General features: G+C 38.2%; 2 protein-coding genes across 3 annotated transcripts in view; one reads left to right on the top strand and one right to left on the bottom strand.

The window, feature by feature from the left end:
• The window catches only part of LOC133557349 (serine/threonine-protein kinase 10-like), a 128,210-nt gene that overhangs the window by 56,151 nt on the left and 48,381 nt on the right, over window positions 1-23,678 (top strand). Inside the window, exons 14-18 of one of the 2 annotated variants that reach the window (XR_009807751.1) lie at window positions 860-984; window positions 1,988-2,179; window positions 2,285-2,410; window positions 6,040-6,153; window positions 11,496-11,727. Coding sequence is in view for 1 of the 2 variants with exons in the window: in XM_061907753.1 (XP_061763737.1) it covers window positions 860-984; window positions 1,988-2,179; window positions 2,285-2,410; window positions 6,040-6,153; window positions 11,496-11,642 (704 nt within the window). In the remaining variant the exon portion in view is untranslated. Of the gene's footprint in view, window positions 1-859; window positions 985-1,987; window positions 2,180-2,284; window positions 2,411-6,039; window positions 6,154-11,495; window positions 14,964-23,678 lie in introns of those variants that run through there. The other variant, XM_061907753.1, reaches the window with a different exon arrangement.
• The window catches only part of LOC133557341 (collagen alpha-1(XVII) chain-like), a 73,530-nt gene continuing 64,219 nt past the window's right edge, over window positions 14,368-23,678 (bottom strand). Inside the window, exons 43-48 of the mRNA XM_061907740.1 lie at window positions 20,905-21,042; window positions 20,236-20,385; window positions 20,016-20,165; window positions 19,838-19,918; window positions 19,727-19,753; window positions 14,368-15,317 (exon numbers count right to left, since the gene is read on the bottom strand). Of these exons, the coding sequence (XP_061763724.1) occupies window positions 15,271-15,317; window positions 19,727-19,753; window positions 19,838-19,918; window positions 20,016-20,165; window positions 20,236-20,385; window positions 20,905-21,042 (593 nt within the window). The 3' untranslated portion in view covers window positions 14,368-15,270. The remainder of the gene's footprint in view (window positions 15,318-19,726; window positions 19,754-19,837; window positions 19,919-20,015; window positions 20,166-20,235; window positions 20,386-20,904; window positions 21,043-23,678) is intronic.

Genomic DNA, 23,678 nt, shown 5'->3' with positions numbered 1-23,678 from the left:
CATTACTTCACATCAAATGTTCCAGTAAGAAAAATATTTTTAGTTGAGGATTTTGCAAATTTGGTCAATAAATAACCAAAAAATGTATATTTTGTTGTTTTCTTACTGTACCGAAAATGAACCGAGCCGTGACCTCTAAAGCGAGGTATGTACCGAACCTAAATTTTTGTGTACCGTTACACTCGTAGTATGCATATGTACAGTATGCACGAATGTATTTATGTGTAAGTAATATGTATATGCATATATGTGTGTATAGATATCTGTGTGTGTATATATATATATTTATATTTATATACAGGATATACTACATATACATCAAAATGGTAGCCCCCGATTCCTTCAAGCGGCATGCAAAATGAATGAATGAAGCGTTTGTGCCCTGTGACATGGTACGCATACAGAGGCCTCTTTGCCGCGATGTCAAGGTTTGTTAACCAAAAGGCATTCGTAAATTGAGGTTCCACAGTAATGTGTATTATTTACTAAAAAAGTATGTTGCCAGATTTGGCTCATTTTGAATTCCTCAGATCCTTTATTCCCCTTTGAACTGCAGTACATACTTCTTTATAATACAAAGCCATGGTAAAGCTAAAGCTCTTAAAAGTAAACAAAGATGCCAAGTAGATTACCTAAAAAAAACAAATAAGGGAAAATTATCGTGTCATGTGATTGAATTAAATTACATTGAAAAATATATATTTTAGGTATTTGACTATCCCTGATCTAGAAGGATCCATACACTGTTCCATGTCGGGTGCTATATAGCCTAACCCAGATGACAGAAAGGACCCTGTGCTGATAAACTGTACACTAATTCATTCATCTTTTTTTCCCATTTATGTTTGTCTGCACACAGCAAGGGAGGCAGCCATGTGGGAGCTGGAGGAGCGCCATCTGCAGGAGAAGCACCAGCTGTTCAAGCAGCAGCTCAAGGACCAGTACTTCATGCAAAGACATCAGCTGCTAAAAAGACACGAGAAGGTGCACAAATTAGTCTTCTTAAACACGGCGGCTTCAAATAACGTTCTGATTTGCAATGAAACTTCTGAGCTGGACCACAATCTATTCTACAATCTGTAACTCATTTATAAAAAATTTGATAACTTTATTTTTGTGGTCCTACTGTTAGACACTGTTTTTGACTGTTGGTTCTAGGGTTGCGCGATATCGACATCGGAATAGACAAAATGTATTTATATATTTGGCCACCTGGCTCGACTCACATACTATGAACTTGAAGAGCCATCCCATTCCTAAACCATAAGGTTCAATATGATGTTGATCCTCCTTTTGCAGCTATTACAGCTTCAACTCTTCTGGGAAGGCTGTCCACAAGGTTGCGGAGTGTGTTTATAGGAATTTTACACCATTCTTCCAAAAGCGCATTGATGAGGTGACACACTGATGTTGGTCGAGAAAGCCTGGCTCTCAGTCTCCTTGCTAATTCATCCCAAAGGTGTTCGGTTTGGCTCAGGTCAGGACTCTGTGCAGTCTAGTCAAGTTAATCCACACCAGCCTCTGTGATCCATATCTTTATGGAGCTTGCTTTGTGCACATAATACAACTAGAAATTACAAACTATTTTACCGCAAATGTCAGCAGCTAATTTAGGAGCCTGTATAACCCAATTGCAAGGGTTTTCTTATCATTGATATGCCCAATAATATATTGTGATGTATATCATTATTGCAGGAGGCTGCACTATGTATCTTGATACAGATTTTAGGCCATATCGCCAATCTCTAGTTGGTTCATGTTTTTCCTGCCCTCTCATGTCCTTTGTCTTATTACCATGACTTGATTAACGTGGACACCGACTTAAACAAGTTGAAAAACGTATTGGGGTTTTACTATTTACTAGTCAATTGTACGGAATATGTACTGTACTGTGCAATCTACTAATAACAGTTTCAATCAATCAATCTAAATTGGCTTACCCACCAATGTGAGATTACTCTTTAAGTTACGTTTTCCTCTTCTGCAGGAAATGGAGCAAATGCAGCGCTACAACCAGCGACTGGTTGAAGAGATGAAGAACAAGCAGACCCAGGAGAGGGCCCGACTGCCAAAGATCCAACGCAGCGACGCCAAGACCCGCATGGCCATGTTCAAGAAGAGTCTTCGCATAACCGGAGCGGCCATCACCCCCGAGCAGGAGAGGGAAAAGGTCAAACAGGTAACTCTAATTCTAATACTAGAGGTGAAAACTACATTTGGCAGCCATTCCAAAATGAAAAACAAGTGTTGAATTCGTAAGTGTTTATTTGTTTGTTTTTTTCAGTTTGCTTTTCAAGAAGAGAAGCGTCAGAAGAACGAAAGACTCCAACAGCATCAAAAGCATGAAAACCAGATGCGGGATTTACAGCTACAGTGTGACGTCAACGTCAGAGAGCTTCAGCAATTGCAAGTAAGGATTTGAAAAATCAGACCTGCGCATTTTGATCTCTAAAAACACTTACTAGTGCTCTCCCTCTATGCCAGGGGTGTCAAACGTACGGGCCGAACCGGTTTTATCCGGCCCGCGGGATGAGTTTGCTAAGTATAAAAATGAGGCGAAATTTTTAAATGAAAGAAACTGCTGTTCTAAATGTGTCCCCAACCTTTTTTGAGCCAAGGCACATTTTTTTGCGTTTAAAAACGAAACTTAGTTGACAGTAAAAAGTTGTCGTTGCAATTGTTGGATATGACTTCTTTAAAGCAGGGGTCCCCAAACTTTTTGACTCGGGGGGCTGAATTGTGTTAAAAAAATTTAACCGTTGGCCGGGGTGTGTATATATATATATATATATATATATATATATATATATATATGTGTGTATATATATATATATATATATATATATATATATATATATATATACATACACACACACACACACACACACACACACACACACACACACACACGTTAGGTCAGGAAATAACACAAAGGCTATTTCATCCCTACAAGCCTGTTTCACAGGTTTTCCCTGCTCTTTAAGGGATTTTATAATAATAGCTCCAGCACCCTCCGCAACCCCGAAAGGGATAAGCGGTAGAAAATAGATGCATATATAATAAAATCCTCTGAAGAGCAGGAAAACCTGCGAAACAGGGGATTTTATAATAAAATATATAATAAAATCCCCTGAAAAGCAAGAAAACCTGCAAAACAGGTTTTCAGGGATGAAATAGCCTCTTTGTTTTTTCTTGACCTAACAAATATTCTGCTCTACCCTGGTATTGAGCAATGTATAACGGATAAACCACAGTAACCTTGACTATATATATATATTTATTTATATATATGTGTATATATATATATATATATATATATAATATATATATGTGTATATATATATATATATATATGTGTATATGTATATATATATATATATATGTGTATATGTATATATATATATATGTGTGTATATGTATATATATATATATATATGTGTATATGTATACATATATATGTGTATATATATATATATATGTGTATATGTATATGTATATATATATATATGTGTGTATATATATATATATATATATGTGTGTGTATATATTCCGAGCGCAATGATGTCACATTATCAATGGGAAAGTGCATTTTTTCAAACAATATGATTTGCCTGAGCGGCTAGGAGACACCCTGAAAGTAACAAGCAGTAGAAAATGGATTAGAAAGGACACATTTAAAGAAATAGAAATAAAAAATTCAAATTCAAATATTTTAACTTGGGACTTCCCGCGGGCTGGATTTTGGACACTGGCCGGCCCGCGTAAATTTTTTGGTTATTTATTTACCAAATTTGCGAAATCTTCCACCAAAAGAATTTTTCTTTGTGGAATATTTGATGTGAAGTAATGGGAACCTTGGATACGTCAATAATGCATGATAACATTGATTTAAATTCAATATTATGTTTGGAGCAATGACAGTTTGAAAGAAAAAAAACAGCTTTGTTTTATTAGTCAACGTTACAACTTTTTCTAAATTACATTTAGCCTTTAAGCTTTTTAATTTTACTTTTGTTTGTTTTTTTTATTTTTATAGTATTTTTAGAATGTGCCGTGGGCCTTTTAAAACATTAGCTGTGGGCCGCAAATGTTTTTCGGGGCACACTTTTGACACCTCTGCTATAGATAAAAAAAATTAAATCTGATAAATCTATGGGTAAAAAGCAGAGCCTGGCGACGCATGCGCGTTTATCATAACTCTCTCGCTCTCTCTGTCTCTGCCCCACCCTCACGAATGCTGCTGCGTGCACAATTTGTTTTTGTTTTTAACCCCCCCGAACGTACATTGAAAATACACGCAACCCTAACTTAAAATGCCGGACATTTGAGGCATTTAAGAAACTCCACCTGGACAGCCCCACAAAAGAGGACATATCCAGTGAAAGAAGGAGGTATGGCAAGTCTATCGTAGCCCGGTCGCTGCTAGCATGCCGTGTGTTGTGCCTCGTTGTGCTTGTTTACACAACGTGCGGTACGCTACTTAATATGTCCGTGTGGAAACTCGTTCAGTACACCTCCGAACCGAACCCCCCGTACGGAAACGGTTCAATACAAATACACGTACCGTTACACCCCTACTTTTAAATAACAATTTTTTTAAATGTACAGTATGTAGTTGTTCATGTGATTGACATTACCGTTTTGGAATCAGTAGCATTAAATTCTAAACAGAACATCCTTAACAAATATCGTGACACTCCTAACTCTGACACACACTAACATCCATCTATCCATCCATTTTCTAACGCTTGTCCCCTTTTGTGGTCACGGGGGGTCTGGAAGCTATCCCAGCTGCATTTGGGCGGAAGGCAGGCTACACCGTGGACAAGTCACCACCTAATCGCAGGGCCAACACAGATAGACCGACAAAATTCATACTCACATTCACACATTAGGGACAATTATAGGTGCATGTCTTTGGAGTTGGGGAGGAACCTGGAGTACACAAAGGGAACCCACGCAGTCACGCGGAGAACATGCAAACTCCACACAGAAAGACCCCGAGCCCGGGATTCGAACCCAGGACCTTGATATTGACCAATTTGTCATAGAAAATTATTCTATGGCCTCAAATTCGAAGTAAACCCTACTTACCGTATTTTTCGGACTATAAGTCGCAATTTGTTCAATAATTTAGCCTTGGTTGCGACATATACTCCGGAGCGACTTATGTGTGAAATTAGTAACACATTACCGTAAAATATCAAATAATATTATTTATCTCATTCGCGGAAGAGACGAAGAAAATGTCAGCAATCGTCACACACACGTCGACCAATAAGAATTCGGCGGGGTAGGGTCATGGCAGAGGTGCATTGTGGGTCATGGAATGCTAACTGCTATATGCTACTGCCAGAGATATTAAAATGGATAATTTCAACGTTGGCGGTAACTTATAAAAACTGAGAAGGGCTGAACAAAAATGGCACCGAAAAGGAAATCGTGGAGTGCAGATTACAAGCTGGATGTAGTGAATATGCAGCAGAAAACGACAAGAGGAAGCGGCGCATACCTTTGGAGTTGGCAGAGTTGTTTGAAGTGAAATCGAGGAAGAAGATTTCAACAGCTCTATTGATTAGGAGTGACAGATTGTTTGGTAAACGTATAGCATGTTCTATATGTTATAGTTATTTGAATGACTCTTACCATAATATGTTACGTTAACATACCAGGCACCTCTTCAGTTGGTTATTTATGCGTCATATAACGTACACTTATTCAGCCTGTTGTTCACTATTTATTTATTTAAAATTGCCTTTCAAATATCTATTCTTGGTGTTGGATTTTATCAAATAAATTTCCCCCAAAAATGCGACTTAAAAAAAAGTGCGACGTATATGTTTTTTTTCCTTCTTTATTATGCATTTTCGGCCGGAGCGATTTATAATCCGAAAAATACGGTAGTACTTACTGTATGTCGATATTGACTTAGCCGGCACTTTTTTAGTAAACAACATGATGGACTTGAATCTGCTGAGGTGGTCGACAAAGACAGGTTGTCTTATCGTGTATGTTAATGCTTCTTCTGTTTGTTCACAGAATGAGAAATGTCATCTTCTGATCGAACATGAGACCCAGAAGCTGAAGGAGCTCGATGAGGAACACAGCCTGGAGCTGAAAGAGTGGAGAGAGAAGCTGCGACCCAGGAAAAAGGTAATCCTTACCCATAGTGATGCTGTAGCCCAGGAGTGTCCAAATACGTCCAGCCACCATCTTCAATTTGGCCCGCAAGAAGACAGCTCAAGTTAATTGTTTTAATTGCAAACTGGCTGTGGGGGTATTTCCACGTTAATTTAAGTTCAAACCAACTTGTGGACATCCCAGGTCAGTGACCATGATGTGTACTTTCTTAAAGTCACAAACACAGCAAATACTTATATGACCCAATCCAAACAACCTTTCCTAGTCATGGCACAGAAAAAAGTAAACAATAAAACAACACAAAAAGTCTACACACATGGTAACACATTACACAACCTGCTCACTGAGCTTTGTAGATAAAAAAAAAATCCCATCAACATAAAAAAAAATCTAAATTACACCCTTTTAAATCCATTGCGGGACAGGATTTTAACAATGCAAGACACTGTCTCCACACTTTTCCATGTTTGACTTTTAGCTTCTTGATATTTTTAAATGATTACAAAGTAAACATGGTAGGCGTTAAACCTTCACATACTCGTAATATTCAATTATAATGATTATTAGTTATATAACCAATATATTGTTATGATTATGTAAACACACACACTAGGGTTGTAAGATATACCGGTAATATTATGGGACCGCGATACTAATGAATCATATTCGGTACTACACCACCTCTGAAAAGTACTGGTCAGCCCCCGCATCCCCGTCGTTGTCACGTCGTGTCATTGCTGGTAAATGAGCAGACGAGCATATTCGGCAGTGCACAATCACAGAGTACTTACAAGCAGACACAGTGTGTAGACAGAAAAGGGAGAACGGACGCATTTTGGCCTAAAAACGAACGATAAAGGTGAAGTTCTTACACTGAAACGCCCTCGGTGAGAGGTGCTTTAAGACATGGCCAGCTAGCTAGTGGCTAACGTCCTGCCCCAGTCGAAAGTGTTTTAGCTACTTCCAAATCACTAATCCTCGTCTCCATGGCGACAAAGCAAGTTTCTTACAAGTATCATCCCTGCAGGACGAGAAATAGCTAAACAGGCTTCACTACACACCGTAGCTCACCGGTGTCACAATGTAAACAAACGCCATTGGTGGATCCGGGGGTCGGCAACCCGCGGCTCTGGAGCTTTTTCAAAAATGTATAAAACATGGGAAAAGAAGAGGGGGAAAAAAACATATTTTTTGTTTTAATAGGGTTTCTGTAGGAGGACAAACATGACACAAACCTCCCTAATTGTTATTAAGCACACAGTTTATATTAAACATGCTTCACTGATTTGAGTCCCCTCCCCTCTCAGTAAGCTGTGGAGTCCTCCAAGGCAGTATACTAGGACCTTTACTGTTCCTAATATACGTAAATGACATGCCATCAGCATGCCACTGTGAATTGTTCCTGTTTGCGGATGACTCGGCCCTGCTGGTATCCGGCAAGGACAAGTCACAGGTGGAACAAATCCTCAGTGCTGAACTCCTCAATATTTGCACCTGGCTCGCTGACAACAAGCTATCCATACACTTAGGTAAAACGGAATCCATCCTATTTGGGTCCCATATCAAACTTAAGAAGGTCAGTGACTTCACTATAAAAGTGGGTGATATTGTTATCACCAGGAAGGATGAGATCACCTCCCTAGGTTCCATTCTAGAGGCTAATCTTTCCTGTGATAAAATGGCAACCAAGGTAATCAAAAAGGTCAACCAAAGAACGAGATTCCTCTACAGAATCTCCTCTCTGGTCAACAAAAGCACCTTGAGGATTCTAGCGGGAACTCTCATTCAACCCTTCTTCGATTACGTTTGCACCTCCTGGTACCCCAACACCTCCAAAACCCTCAAATCTAGACTCCAAACATCCCAGAATAAGCGAATCCGGTTACTTTTAGACCTCCACCCCAGATCACACCTCAATCCAACCCACTTCTCCAAAGTGGGCTGGCTCAGGGTGGAGGACAGAGTAAAACAACTTGCACTGAGCCTAGTCTATAAAATCCGCTACACCTCCTTGATACCGAAGTACATGTCAAATTACTTCCTTAACGTAAATAACCGCCATAACCACAACACCAGGGGGAGCTCCACAAACCACGTTAAACCCAGATTTCGATCTAACAAAGGTCTTAACTCATTCTCTTTCTATGCCACATCAATGTGGAATGCACTCCCAACAGTTATAAAAGTAAGTGCATCTCTATATTCCTTCAAAACCGCCCTAAAACAACACCTCCAGGCAACTTCAACACTTTACTAATAGCCTCCTCCATTCACATCCCTTCTCCCCGGATTATAAACAACTCAAATGTACTTCTAATGTATATACTTGTTCTTATGCTATCTGAACTCACTATGTTCTCTGCTGGCTGTACATATCCTACTAAATAAGACCTACACTTTTTCAATGTCCACATTTCTCTGTTGATGCAATTGTTGATGACTGAAGTTCTGATATCAACCAAAGCTCCTCATCCCACCCCCCGGATTGTAAATAATGTAAATAATTCAATGTATATACTATGATGATTAACTTGTGTGATGACTGTATTATGTTGATAGTATATATTTGTACCATGAATTGATTAACGTGGACCCCGACTTAAACAAGTTGAAAAACTTATTCGGGTGTTACCATTTAGTGGTCAATTGTACGGAATATGTACTGTACTGTGCAATCTACTAATAAAAGTATCAATCAATCAATCAAAGAGTATTTGGCGAGCGCCGTTTTGTCCTACTAATTTTGGCGGTCCTTGAACTCACCGTAGTTTGTTTACATGTATAGTTTTCTCCGACTTTATAAGAGATGTTTTATGCCACTTCTTTTTCCGTCTCATTTTGTCCACCAAACTATCAACGTTGTGCATGGATGCACAAAGATGAGTTTTGTTGATGTTATTGACTTGTGTGGAGTGCTAATCAGCTATATATGGTCACTGCATGACGGCAAGCTAATCGATGCTAACATGCTATTTAGGCTAGCTGTATGTACATATTGCATCATTATGCCTCATTTGTAGCTATATTTGAGCTCATTTAGTTTCATTTAAGTCCTCATAATTCAATTGATATCTCATGACACACTATCTGTATTTTTTTGCGGCTCCAGACAGATTTGTTTTTGTATTTCATGCTCTTTGAACATTTTGGGTTGCCGACCCCCTGATCTACACCTATGAGTACAGGAGCGTATCTAGTCGATTCTACTATGATTACGTCGATATTTTTTGGCGTCACATCTTCTTTCATTTTTGTAAAATATACATTATGTTTATAAACTCAGGAAATATGTCCCTTGACACATGAGGACTTTGAATATGACCAATGTATGATCCTGTAACGACTTTATATCTGATTGATACCTAAAGTTGTGGTATCATCCAAAACTAATGTAAAGTATCAAACAACAGAAGAATAAGTGATTATTACATTTTAACAGAAGTGTAGATAGAACATGTTAAAATAGAAAGTAAGCAGATATTAACAGTAAATGAACAAGTAGATTAATTATTCTACCACTTGTCCCTCATAATTTTGAAAAAATAATAGAATGATAAATGACACAATGTGTTAATGCATATGTCAGCAGACTAATTATGAGTCTTTTTTTGTTTACTTACTACTAAAAGACAAGTTGTCTAGTATGTTAACTATTTTATTTAAGGACAAACTTGCAATAAGAAACATATGTTTAATGTACCCTAAGATTTTTTGTTAAAATAAAGCCAATAAGGCAATTTTTGGTGGTCCCCTTTATTTAGAAAAGTATGAAAGTTCTGAAAAGTATCGAAAAAGTGTTGGTATCGGGACAACACTAACACCATACTTGTCAACCTTGAGACCTCCGATTTCGGGTGGTGGGGGGAAGGGTGGGGGGGCGTGGTCGGTGGTGCGGTGGGGGGCATGGTTGGGGTCGGGGAGCGTGGTTAAGAGGGGATGAGTATATTTACAGCTGTTGTGTGCGCAGTTGGGCACTGCACTTTTTGAAGTAGATGTTATTGTCATATATACATGATTGATTGATTGATTGATACTTTTATTAGTAGATTGCACAGTACAGTACATATTCCGTACAATTGACCACTAAATGGTAACAGAGCAATAAGTTTTTCAACTTGTTTAAGTCGGGGTCCACGCTAATCAATTCATGGTACAAATATATACTATCAGCATAATACAGTCATCACACAGGTTAATCATCATATTACATACATTTAATTATTTACATTATTTACAATCCGGGGGGTGGGATGAGGAACTTTGGTTGATATCAGCACTTCAGTCATCAACAATTGCATCAACGGAGAAATGGACATTGAAACAGTGTAGGTCTGACTTAGTAGGATATGTACAGCCAGCAGAGAACATAGTGAGTTCAGATAGCATAAGAACAAGTATATACATTGGAAATACATTCGATTATTTACATTAGGTTATTTACAATCCGGGGAGATGGGATGTGAATGTAGGAGGATTAGTAAAGGTTTGAAGTTGCCTGGAGGTGTTGTGGTGCATGTACAGTAGATGGCAGTATTGTCCTGTTTAAGAGTGTCACATGCTGTCTACGGCAGACAAACGGCCTTACAGTAGAGTGGTAGACGTAAACGTGACTGCTGTTGTTGTGTGTTGTTACTGCGCTGAGAGGACGTTAATGAAACTGCCTAACAATAAACCCACATAAGAAACCAAGAACTCGCCTTCGATCATTCTACAGTTATAACGTCATTGGGCAGACACGCTCTCAGACATGTCACTCAGGTCCTCATGGAGCTGGAGGGGGCGTGGCCTCCAGCTCCGCCTGAATTTTGGGAGATTTTTGGGTGAAAATTTGTCCCAGGAGGTTTTCGGGAGAGGCGCTGAATTTCGGGAGTCTCCCGGAAAATCCGGGAGGGTTGGCAAGTATGACTAACACACACACACACACACACACATATATGTGTGTATGTGTATGTATAGGGACGGCGTGGCGCAGTGGGGAGAGTGGCCGTGCGCAACCCGAGCGTCCCTGGTTCAATTCCCACCCAGTACCAACCTCGTCACGTCCGTTGTGTCCTGAGCAAGACACTTCACCCTTGCTCCTGATGGGTGCTGGTTGGCGCCTTGCATGGCAGCTCCCTCCATCAGTGTGTGAATGTGTGTGTGAATGTGGAAGTAGTGTCAAAGCGCTTTGTGTACCTTGAAGGTAGAAAAGCGCTATACAAATACAACCCATTTATATATGTGTATATATATATATATATATATATATATATATATATATATATATATATGTGTATATGTATATATATATGTATATATATATATATATGTTTATTTATTCATATTTATTTTATGCTTCATTGTCTAACTCACAGGCCTTGGAGGAGGAATTCGCCAGGAAGTTGCAGGAACAAGAAGTGTTTTTTAAGATGAGCGGGGAGTCCGAGTGCCTTAACCCATCTGCACAGAGTCGCATTTCCAAGTTCTACCCGATCCCCAGCGTCCAGTCCACAGGATTCTAAGGCTCACCCTCAGGTGTCCACACAGCTGACTGTGCCTTCCTCTTGGCCTCCAACATGGAGGACGGACAAGGATTTCATCTCTCTGGTATTTCTTTGCAGCTTTGATTGAATACTGAAGTCTAGCAGACAAGTCCAGCTTGTAGGATTTTAAATTGGTTTTGGTAAATAATTGCTGCTTTAGATCCCACTAATGTCATCGGATCACAACTAATTATTGTAACATTAATTAGGTCACATTCAGGAACATATTCATTTTAGGGTAAATTAACACTAAATTGGCCCTAGTGTGTGAATGTGAGTGTGAATGTTGTCTGTCTATCTGTGTTGGCCCTGTGAAGAGTTGGCGACTTGTCCAGGGTGTACGCCGTCTTCCGCCCGGTTGCAGCTGAGATAGGCTCCAGCACCCCCCGCGACCCCGAAAGGGACAAGCGGTATAAAAATTGATGGATATACACAATCACCTCTTCTCATAGTATCAGCCCCTTTTCAAAATTAGGGCCCTTAGCAGAATTTTGTTTAGAAGACCTACCTCCCGCCCCCTTTACAATATTTTTGTATTAACGTGAATTGTTTTTTTTTTATACTTTTTTTAATCAAACTTGAATTTGGTGCATCTTTTGTACTGGAACACATTTTTTTAGTGCAATTTTCGGAGAAGTTTGCCATTATGTTCTTATCATTGACGGAGCAGGAAGGGGCTAAGAATACCGTATTTTTCGGATTATAAATCGCTCCGGAGTATACGTCGTACTGGCCGAAAATGCATAATAAAGAAGGAAAAAAACATATATATGTCGCACTGGAGTATAAGTCGCATTTTAGAGGGAAATTAATTTGATAACATCCAACACCAAGAATAGACATTTGAAAGGCAATTTGAAATAAATAAAGAATAGTGAACAACAGGCTGAAAAGGTGTACGTTATATGACGCATAAATAACCAACTGAGAAGGTGCCTGGTATGTTAACGTAACATATTATGGTAAGACTCATTCAAATAACTATAACATACAGAACAGCAATGTCCAAAGTGCGCCCCGGGGGCCATTAGCGGCCCGCAGCTAATTGTTTACCGGCCCGCCTCACATTCTGTAAATGCTATTGCAAAAATTAAAAAAAACATAAAAAATATTGGAATGAAGTGATATCTATCGAGAAAAAGTTGCAAGTGGTTAATTACAAGTTTCAATCAATCAATTATTTATTTTTAATTTTTTTGCCCTTGCTGAAAACAAAAAATAATGACAAAAAAAACATGTTATAATGAATTATTTTCAAAGCTCCAATTAGTTCAAACATTTCACTTTAAAATGTTTTATGTGGTAAATATTGCATATTTTGTGCAGTTGCCATTAAAAAACAAAGTTTTCTTTGACAAAAGAGCATAAAACAAACAAAATAATAGTTAAAACGTAAAATCGACAGATATATCTGAAGTTGATCTCGTAATTTAAGTGTTGAAAGTAAAAAAAAAACCCTAATATAAATGTATCACTTTATGAGTCCGGCACCTTTTGGATCCCAAATATATTTAGTGGTATTTTATTTATCTTTTTACTGTGATTACTCAAAAATAATAAAGAATTAAAATCAATGGTGTCCTGCATTATTGATCTTTTAGGGCTCTGACGACTAAATACTACATATTTCCGTGTTACTATTAAAAAAACAAAGATGTTTTTGACAGAAATGCCATAAAACCTTTTTTTTTAAGTTGATATAGTTTACAGTTAAGTTTTATTTAACTGTAAGCGTTAAATAAAAAATAATAATAAAAATGTTACTTATTTTTAACATTTTATTAACTGAGACCCTTTATGGGTCTGGGACCCCTAAAGGTAAAATCATTTTTAAAATTCCATATATTTTGTTATGGTTTGAAAATGAAAAATATCAAAATGGCCCCGCATGCTTTAATTTTTCTGTGTGCGGCCCTCTGTGGAAAAAGTTTGGACACCCCTGATATAGAACATGTTATATGTTTACCAAACAATCTGTCACTCCTAATCGATAAATCCCATGAAATCTTCTTCCTCGATGTCGCTTCTAAACAACTCTGCCAACTCCAAATGTATGCGCCGCTTCCTCTTGTGTTTTCTGCTGTATATTTCACTACGTCCAGCTTGTAATCTGCAGTCCATGATTTCCTTTTCGGGGATATTTTTGTTCAGCCCTTCTCAGTTTTTATAACTTACCGCCAACAATGAAATGATTCATTTTAATAGCTACGGCAGTAGCATATAGTATATAGCATTTAGCATTCCATGACCCACAATGCACTTCTGCCATGACCCTCCCCCGCCAAATTCTTAGTGGTTGACGCATATGTGACGATTACTGACATTTTCTTTGTCTCTTCCGCGAATTAGATAAATAATATTATTTGATATTTTACGGTAATGTGTTAATAATTCACACATAAATCGCTCCGTAGTATAAGTTGCACCCCTGGCCAAACTATGAAAAACACTGCGACTTATAGTCCGAAAAATACGGTACATACGTTTACGATGAAACATCATCATTAATTAATTGAAATTTGACATGCCCCTCTTCATGCAATTAGGGGGCCCTAAGCCTAGTGGGGGGTGTGCGTAATACGGAAGAGGCGGCCTTGATTAAATGTCCGATTCCATTCTTTTTCGCGATGGTCGACAGCGAAAGTGTGAAAAGCGGGTGGACAGACTAGGGAAAGAAGAAATATGGATAATAAATACAACTGTGTTTTACAAACAGACCAGATTTATTCACCATTGAAGCAGTCAGCAATTTCCCAACTTTCAGCTATGAGTACAAATCCTTAAAGACGTTAATCATTTTCCTCTATTTTCTTTCTGATTAATCTGCAAATTAAGCATTTATTTAGCAAGCAGTAAACTGGCATGCAAGCTCACAGCCTTTATACTTGATTGATTTTACAATTTCTGAACATTTCAATTTAAAATTTGCCAAGAAATTGAAGTATTAAATTCAATTAATATCTTGAATGGGCCTGACTGGTTTAGGCTGTATTGATTAATCATCCGATTTATTGCTATTTGGCTATAAAGTGTTACTGAAGCTATTTATTGGTTATGCACAAAAAAACAAAACGGGAGTGCTGTGCACCTCACATACAGTATTTCTACATACTGCGCTTGCTCCTCTTATTGTGAATCAAAATGTTCATTTAAAAAAAATGATGATTACATTCTGAATGTCAACCTGGTAATCTGGATCAAATAATCATGGTGCATTTTTTTTCTAAATGCGTAGTTTTAGATAACCTGTCGTGTAGATTTTTTTTCTTCCTGTAAATAAACACTTTTGTCTGTCATAAAGCCGTGCCGTCTTGAAGTGCATTTATTTGTAGTAAAATCATTTAAAACAATCCCTTAGATATAAGCCTAAACTTTTTTAAAGTTGCGACACTATTTAGTTGCACAAAGAACATAAACAAGGTATGATTTTATAAATATACACACGTTTGACTAATGCTGGTTTCGTTATGCTTGCTGTTAAAACTAAATACAAGCCTGTAAATTGTGGAGTATTGGATTATAATTGATATCAAACAGCAAAGCAGATACTGCAAATGTAAAAGACAATGGAAGCTTAAACTGGTGCATCAGAGCATGGAAAACATTGTCAAACCGGAATGTTCCTCTTTGTTCTTCTGTACGTCGAGTAGTCACCTGAAGAGAAACAACACTTCAGTCGATATGGTTTTTAAATATAGAACACGTGTAAAACGATTCCTTGAAAAATAGAGTACTGTACCTCCAATATATATATATGTGTGTATATATGTATGTATGTATGTATGTATTTATATATATATATATATATTTATATATATATATATATATATATATATATATATGTATATGTATATATGTATATGTATGTGTGTGTATATATATATATATGTATGTATGCATATATATGTATATATATATATATATATATATGCATATATATGTATACGTATGCATATATGTATAAATATATATATGAGTATATGTATGTGTGGTATATATATATATATATATACATATATATATATATACATACAAACCCTGTTTCCATATGAGTTGGGAAATTGTGTTAGATGTAAATATAAACAGAATACAATGATTTGCAAATCATTTTCAACCCAGATTCAATTGAATGCACTACAAAGATATTTTATGTTCAAACAAATGAACATTTGCTAATAATTAACTTAGAATTTCATGGCTGCAGCCAGAGGTGGGTAGTAACGCGCTACATTTACTCCGTTACATTTACTTGAGTAACTTTTGGGATAAATTGTACTTCTAAGAGTAGTTTTTGTGCAACATACTTTTACTTTTACTTGAGTATATTTATAGAGAAGAAACGCTACTTTTATTCTGTTCCATTTATCTACATTCAGCTCGCTACTCGCTACTTTTTTTTATCGATCTTTTAATGTTTGTTTTGGTTTGTCAGACAGACCTTCAATGTAGGATACGCTTGCCTGCGTTTTACCAATCACATGCAGTCACTGGTGACGTTGGACCAATCAAACAGAGCCAGGCAGTCACATAGCGGTATAGCTCGGTTGGTAGAGCGGCCGTGCCAGCAACCTGAGGGTTGCAGGTTCGATTCCCGCTTCCGCCATCCTAGTCACTGCCGTTGTGTCCTTGGGCAAGACACTTTACCCACCTGCTCCCATTGCCACCCACACTGGTTTAAATGTAAAAATTAGATATTGGGTTTCACTATGTAAAGCGCTTTGAGTCACTAGAGAAAAAGCGCTATATAAATATAATTCACTTCACTTCACTTCACTTCACATGACCGTCTCACGTTCAACCCGACTTAAGTTGAAAAACTTATTGGGGTTTTACCATTTAGTGGTCAATTGTACGGAATATGTACTGTACAGTGCAATCTACTAATAAAAGTTTCAATCAATCAATCAAAAGTGTAAAGGAAAAAAGACACTTTTTATTTCAACCGTACTTCCCGTCAAAAGCTTAAAGACTGATCGCACAGTTCCTGTCTTCACAATAAAAGTGCCGCTCCATCGCGCCTGCGCTAACAAAATAAGAGTCTCCGAAAGCCAGTGCAAAGAAGCTAGCAAGCTACGGAGTTTGCCGCCAATGTATTTCTTGTAAAGTGTATAAAAACGAATATGGAAGCTGGACTAATAAGATGCCAAAAAACAACGACTTTCATGTGGTATTAGACAGAAAAGAGGAACTTTTTTTTTCTCCATTTGAAAACGTGGACGTTATCAGCTATACTGTCTGATTCCAATCAATGCAAGTCATCAGAATCAGGTAATACACCAACTTATATTCTTGTCTTCATGAAAGATAGGAATCTATGTGTTAAACATGCATGTATATTCATTAATACACCTTTAACATGTCAACAAAAACGGCAAAATAAATAAATATAAATTATATACTGTATGTATAAATGTATATATATATATATTATATATATATATATATATATATATATATATATATATATATATATATATATATATATATATATGATATGTGTGTGTATATATGATATGTGTGTGTATGTATATGTATATATGAGGTAGATCACCTCAACTTGGTCATTTACTAAGTAATTGATAAATGTTGAAAAACTTATTGGGGTGTTACCATTTAGTGGTCAATTGTACGGAATATGTACTGTACTGTGCAATCTACTAATACAAGTTTCAATCAATCAATCAATCAAATCAATGAATGCCTACTGAGCCTATGGTGCTGTTAAGTTATTGTGGCTCAATGTGCCATTTTTTTAATTTTATTTTAATGGACTATTATTTAATATATATTATTGTTTTAGTTGCTTAAGAGATATTCCTGGCTCTGAATTTGCTCATTGCTATTTTACTCGTCATTGCTAGTTTACTCGTCAGTTACTCAGTACTTGAATAGTTTTTTCACAACATACTTTTTACTTTTACTCAAGTAAATATTTGGGTGACTACTCCTTACTTTTACTTGAGTAATAAATCTCTAAAGTAACAGTACTCTTACTTGAGTACAATTTCTGGCTACTCTACCCACCTCTGGCTGCAGCACGTGACAAAGTAGTTGGAAAAGGGCATGTTCACCACTATGTTACATCACCTTTTGTTTTAACAACAGTCAATAAACGTTTGGGAACTGAGGAAACAAATTATTGAAGCTTTGAAAGTGGAATTCTTTCCCATTCTTGTTTTGTGTAGAGCTTCAGTGGTTCAACAGTCCAGGGTCTCCGCTGTCGTATTTTACGCTACATAATGAGCCACACATTTTCGATGGGAGACCGGTCTGGACTGCAGGCGGGCCAAGAAAGTACCCGCACTCTTTTTTTACGGAGCCACGCTGTTGTAACACGTGCTGAATGTGGCTTGGCATTGTCTTGCTGAAATAAACAGGGGCGTCCATGAAAAAGACGGCGCTTAGATGGCAGCATATGTTGTTCCAAAACCTGTATGTACCTTTCAGCATTAATGGTGCCTTCACAGATGTGTAAGTTACCCTTGCCTTGGGCACTAATGCACCCCCATACCATCACAGATGCTGGCTTTTGAACTTAGCGTCGATAACAGTCTGGATGGTTCGCTTCCCCTTTGGTCCGGATGACAAGATGTCGAATATTTCCAAAAACAATTTGAAATGTGGACTCGTCAGACAACAGAACACTTTTCCACTTTGCATCAGTCCATCTTAGATGAGCTCAGGCTCAAAGAAGCCGGCTGCGTTTCTGGATGTTAAAAAATGGCTTTCGCTTTGCATAGTAGAGCTTTAACTTGCACTTACAGATGTAGCGACCAACTGTATTTAGTGACAGTGGTTTTCTGAAGTGTTCCTGAGCCCATGTGGTGATATTCTTTAGAGATTGATGTCGTTTTTTTGATACAGTGCCGTCTGAGGGATCAAAGGTCACGGTCATTCAATGTTGGTTTCCGGCCATGCCGCTTACGTGGAGTGATTTCTCCAGATTCTCTGAACATTTTGATGATATTATGGACCGTAGATGTTGAAATCCCTAAATTTCTTGCAATTGCACTTTGAGAAACATTGTTCTTAAACTGTTTGACTATTTGCTCACGCAGTTGTGGACAAAGGGGTGTACCTCGCCCCATCCTTTCTTGTGAAAAACTGAGCATTTTTGGGGAAGCTGTTTTTATACCCAATCATGGCACCCAACTGTTTCCAATTCAATTAGCCTGCACACCTCTGGGATGTTCCAAATAAGTGTTTGATGAGGATAAGTGTTTGATGAACATTCCTCAACTTTATCAGTATTTATTGCCACCTTTCCCAACTTCTTTGTCACGTGTTGCTGGCATCAAATTCTAAAGTTAATGATTATTTGCAAAAAAAAATGTTTATCAGTTTGAACGTCAAATATGTTGTCTTTGTAGCATATTCAACTGAATATGGGTTGAAAATGATTTGCAAATTATTGTATTCTGTTTATATTTACATCTAACACAATTTCCCAACTCATATGGAAAAGGGGCTTATATATATATATATCTATATAGATATATATATATCTATATAGATATATATATATATAAATGTCAGCAGCCACTATTTGTAACCCATTCTAAAAGGCTCCTAATGTACCACATATCGTTATCCCTAATCCCAACACACATTGCGCTTCTGCTTGTTGTTGTATTCTAAAAAGGTTTGAAATATTTGAAAAAAATGTACACTCTTCAAATATATATTTTGTAGGGAAAATGAGGCAAAAAGTCATATGTCCACAGCGGGGATTGTACTCTGGCTTATTGGTGTACGAGGTTCACTGAAGTCAAATCAAATTCTGCAACATTTGAGTCCTTATTAGTAAGAAATTTGTATCCAAATGACCCCATTCCTGGGTTAGTCTTTTTGCAATGCAGTCTGCTGAAAATGATGGGAAGCGCCACTCTCCATAGCAAATGACGCTGTGGTCCAAGTTGGAACTGCCACAAAATTAAAAAAAAAAAATATTGAACACTTTACGGCTTAAGTCGTCATGTGTCAGGTAAACCGTGACGAATTAGGCCATATGAACCCCTATCCTCCTGTATGTCACAAACCAATCAATCAAGGGTTCCACTCACCTCTGGGTCCTGGAGGACCAGGGTCACCTGCACACATTAAAACCTACGTTAATACCTGGATAGTTATTAAGCACCATTGCAGTTTGTCCACGATAATAAGCAGAGGTATACCTCTGTCTCCCTTTTGACCTGGGTATCCCATTTCTCCTTTAGGTCCCGGTGGTCCCATTGCTCCAACAATGGCTCCGTGTGCTGTCAAACAAATGTTCACTTGTTAACTGAATAGTTGCACTTAAATGCCATTCAGCTTTTGCGTTCTTGTCTGCATTCTGTTAAAAAGCAGTCTTACTCCTAATGAATTCCACTAAATCTGTGACGTTGGCTTGAGAACCAAACACCCGGCTATATCCAGGGGCCCCTGGAGGCCCAGGAGGTCCTTGTGGCCCTTGACTGGTGCGTTCATAGTTGCTCCGTCCTCCGTTACCAATCAAACCGTGTGCTAAAAAAAAGGGACAAGTATGGTAACAACGGTCAACATTGAGATTTTCATGTAGTTTGTGGTGGCTTACTTTGGAGGTATTGCACAAGATCGGTGTAGTTTCCATGGGAACCATACACTTGGCCGTGGCTGGAAGGACCAGGAGGTCCCGGTGGGCCTTGTGGTCCTTGGAAGATGTGACTGGTATACTCCCGGATGATGTCCCCTAGGACACCACGAGCTGCAAATGAGACAAACTGTGTGGTAACCACTTCAAACATCGGAGGAGCGATAATAAAACGGCTACCAGGAGGATTGTGATACTCGTTCAATTGACTGCCGATGATGATGAGTATTCACATTTACTAGCTCATTTCCAACCGAATAGAACCATTTTTATCTGTTATTGGCACCCTGGGAGGTTTTGTAGGTGAGTTGCAATGATGTTTAAGTCTACTACGGATCTAACAATTGTGTTTATGAAGTCTGCAGTTATAGTATTAAAATGGCAACAAACTGTGTAGAATTAAACTATAAAACCGTCTCAAGGAGGTACACTCATTTTATTTCCACGGAGTTCAGCTGGTTCAGTGACCCTCCAGATTCAACGGACGGTGCGGAAGAGCCTGTGTAGTGTTTTGACGAGTAGTTTTCTCGCTTATCACTAAATTATTAGGGACTAACATGAATTTCATGCGGATGGATGTACTGAGTGGGTACGTAAACGACAGAAATCATTGAATGGTCCGACTCCTCTTACTTCGAATGTATTCCACCAGATCTGTGGCATTCCCTTGAGAGCCAAACCATCGAGTGGAGCCTGGAGGTCCTGGAGGTCCCGGAAGTCCTCTGGTTCCTCCCTGTTGATCCCTCCCATAGTCACGCAGGAGACCCTGGGCTGTGGATGATATGCAGTTAAACATTCAGATTGGACACTCAAGGGTACGTTTGAAAAGACCCTTTGAAAATCGGATCTCATGTCCTCTCTAATGATGGCTACTGAATTCTGTACTTTTATCGATACAGATCAAAGTCAGCTACCGATTTCCGTCAAAAACAAAAAAAGCGCTAGTTCCATGCTAATTTAACCCTTGTGTAATGTTCATATTGTTGTTACTCAGCCAGCGTTTGTGGGTCTGATGGACCCGTTGCATTTTGTGGCTTTTATTGCCTCACAATCAAACACTTTTATGTTAAAAAACTGAACAGATGTTTACAGATATTTACCTTATCCTAATAAACAACTAAACCCGGGGTTAATAGTGTGGAAATTGATACAGCAGGCCTAGACAGGAGGACAGAGTGTAGGTACACGGAACATCTGAGGGTTAAATGTGCGACAAAATGAGATTAGACAGTGTTGACAAACAATGTTGCAACTTTGTGTGGGAACCGCACGTGCAGAAACACAAAAGAAGAATCCCTGTGGGATGCAGAAACTGGCAGAGAAATTTCCCGTGCAACGTTCATGTTGTTACTCAGCCAGCGTTTGTGGGTCTGATGGACCCGTTGCATTTTGTGGCTTTTAATGCCTCACAATCAAACACTTTTATGTTAAAATACTGAACAGATGTTTACCTTATACCAATAAGAACAGATGTTTACCTTATCCCAATAAACATCTGTTCAGTATTTTAACATAAAAGTGTTTGATTGTGAGGCATTAAAAGCCACAAAATGCAACAGGTCCATCAGACCCACAAACACTGGCTGAGTAACAATAATGTTATGGGAAATTTCTCTGCCAGTTTCTGCATCCCACAGGGATTCTTCTTTTGTGTTTCTGCACCTGCGGTTCCCACACAAGGTTGCAACATTGTTTGTCAACACTGTCTGCTCTCATTTTGTCGCACAAGTGACCCCCTGATGTTCTGTGTACCTACACTCTGTCCTCATGTCTAGGCCTGCTGTATCAATTTCCACACTATTAGCCCCGGGTTCATGGATGGATATTTATAAAGGATTTTTGAATTGTTGCTATTTTTAGAATATTTAAAAAAAATCTCACGTAGCCTTTGGCATACCTTCAAGCACCCCCAGGGGTACGCGTACCCCCATTTGAGAACCACTAATATAGACTATAAAGTTCTCAAACATAAAGAGGGATCCTAGTTGGCCAGGCCAATCTTTCCTTATCTCTAAACTAAAACTGGGGAAATCTGTAGAGTGTTCTGGGCTTCAGTACAGTGATCTCTTGAAGACATGATTTTATTTCACAATTCCTTGAGAGAGAGAAAACGCCTGTTGTGACATGTTGTTATTATGCGGTTTGTTACTTATGTACATTATGTTGCAGCTATTTAAAATAGTTTTGTCAATTTGTTCTGACCCGAAATAAATTGGCCCTTTGAAACATATCTTTGTCTTTGCGTGTTGTATGTAGACCACAAGGCTTAGCGGAGTTCCGTGATGCAAATGCATGTCAAGTTGATCAAGAGATTGTATTATTCTCCAGTGCAATAAGCGTACTGAAATGAAGGCTAAAAGGGCATTAATGGGAGCCTTAAAAAAAAAAGAAGAAAAAAAAGAAGTAACTAAATAGTTACTGTTCACAGTAACGCATTACTTTTTGGTGTTAGTAACTCAGTTAATTTTGAAATAAAGTATCTAGTTACTATGACTAGTTACTAGTTTTCAGTAACTAACCCAACACTGATGGAAGGTCCTCCGTTTGCCCATAAAATCTGAAAAAAGAACCATTCAAAAAAACGCCAACAATACTCCATTTATATTCTGTGATTTAATTATTAACCAAGTATTTGTGATTTTGTTATATAAGTGCTAATGGAGCAGCGCTGTGATCACAAGCCTGCGTAAAATTTCAACATGGTCGACTGGCGAGGTGTTTCCTTGCTTCCTTGCTCCCTGTAGGTTATTGTAGATCCTAAATCGAGCATTTCGCCTGGAAAGTAGATGGCTGAGGAAGTATTCCGACCGGTTGGTGCACAGCCATTTCGGACCCGTAAATGGCGGAGAACGACACGAAAAGTCGCTTGGAATTTATTTAATATTTAGAATGCAAAATACAAAAAAAATATTTTGTCATAATGATTGTGAGCGATAGGCAAAATAAAAATAAAAATGCAGGTCCCCTGTAAAGACGTGTTTCCACAAAACTGCCACATTGGTGACATCCGCAACTGCCGCAGTACCGGTATTTTTTTGGTACCGGTTCCTAAATGGGTCGGTCCAGGTGGACCGTTAGGAGTCTTGATAAATCGGTATTTTATTTTGATTTTTATGACAAGCTGTCACATTAACGTCAACCGCCGCGGCTGATCATGCCAAATATCAGCTTGGAATAATGACAAATAAGGAAGCAACGCCACTCAAAATTTGTAACTTGCTGCAACTGCGCTTATTCAGCCGGCCTCTTAGCTATCCAGTAAACCACAGGCCGATATCAATACACTCAAAAAACAAAAAAAATTATGTACATGAATGCAACCCCATACGGGACAAGCGGTAAAAAATGGATGGATGGATGCCATGCATACATATTTTCAGCTTAAGTTATTTGTAACTAATTGAAAC

The sequence above is a fragment of the Nerophis ophidion genome, linkage group LG01 (assembly GCF_033978795.1).
Source record: "Nerophis ophidion isolate RoL-2023_Sa linkage group LG01, RoL_Noph_v1.0, whole genome shotgun sequence".
Taxonomy (NCBI): Eukaryota; Metazoa; Chordata; class Actinopteri; order Syngnathiformes; family Syngnathidae; genus Nerophis; species Nerophis ophidion.
The sequence above is the reverse complement of the archived record's forward strand: the minus strand, read 5'-3'. Positions and strand labels throughout refer to the sequence as shown.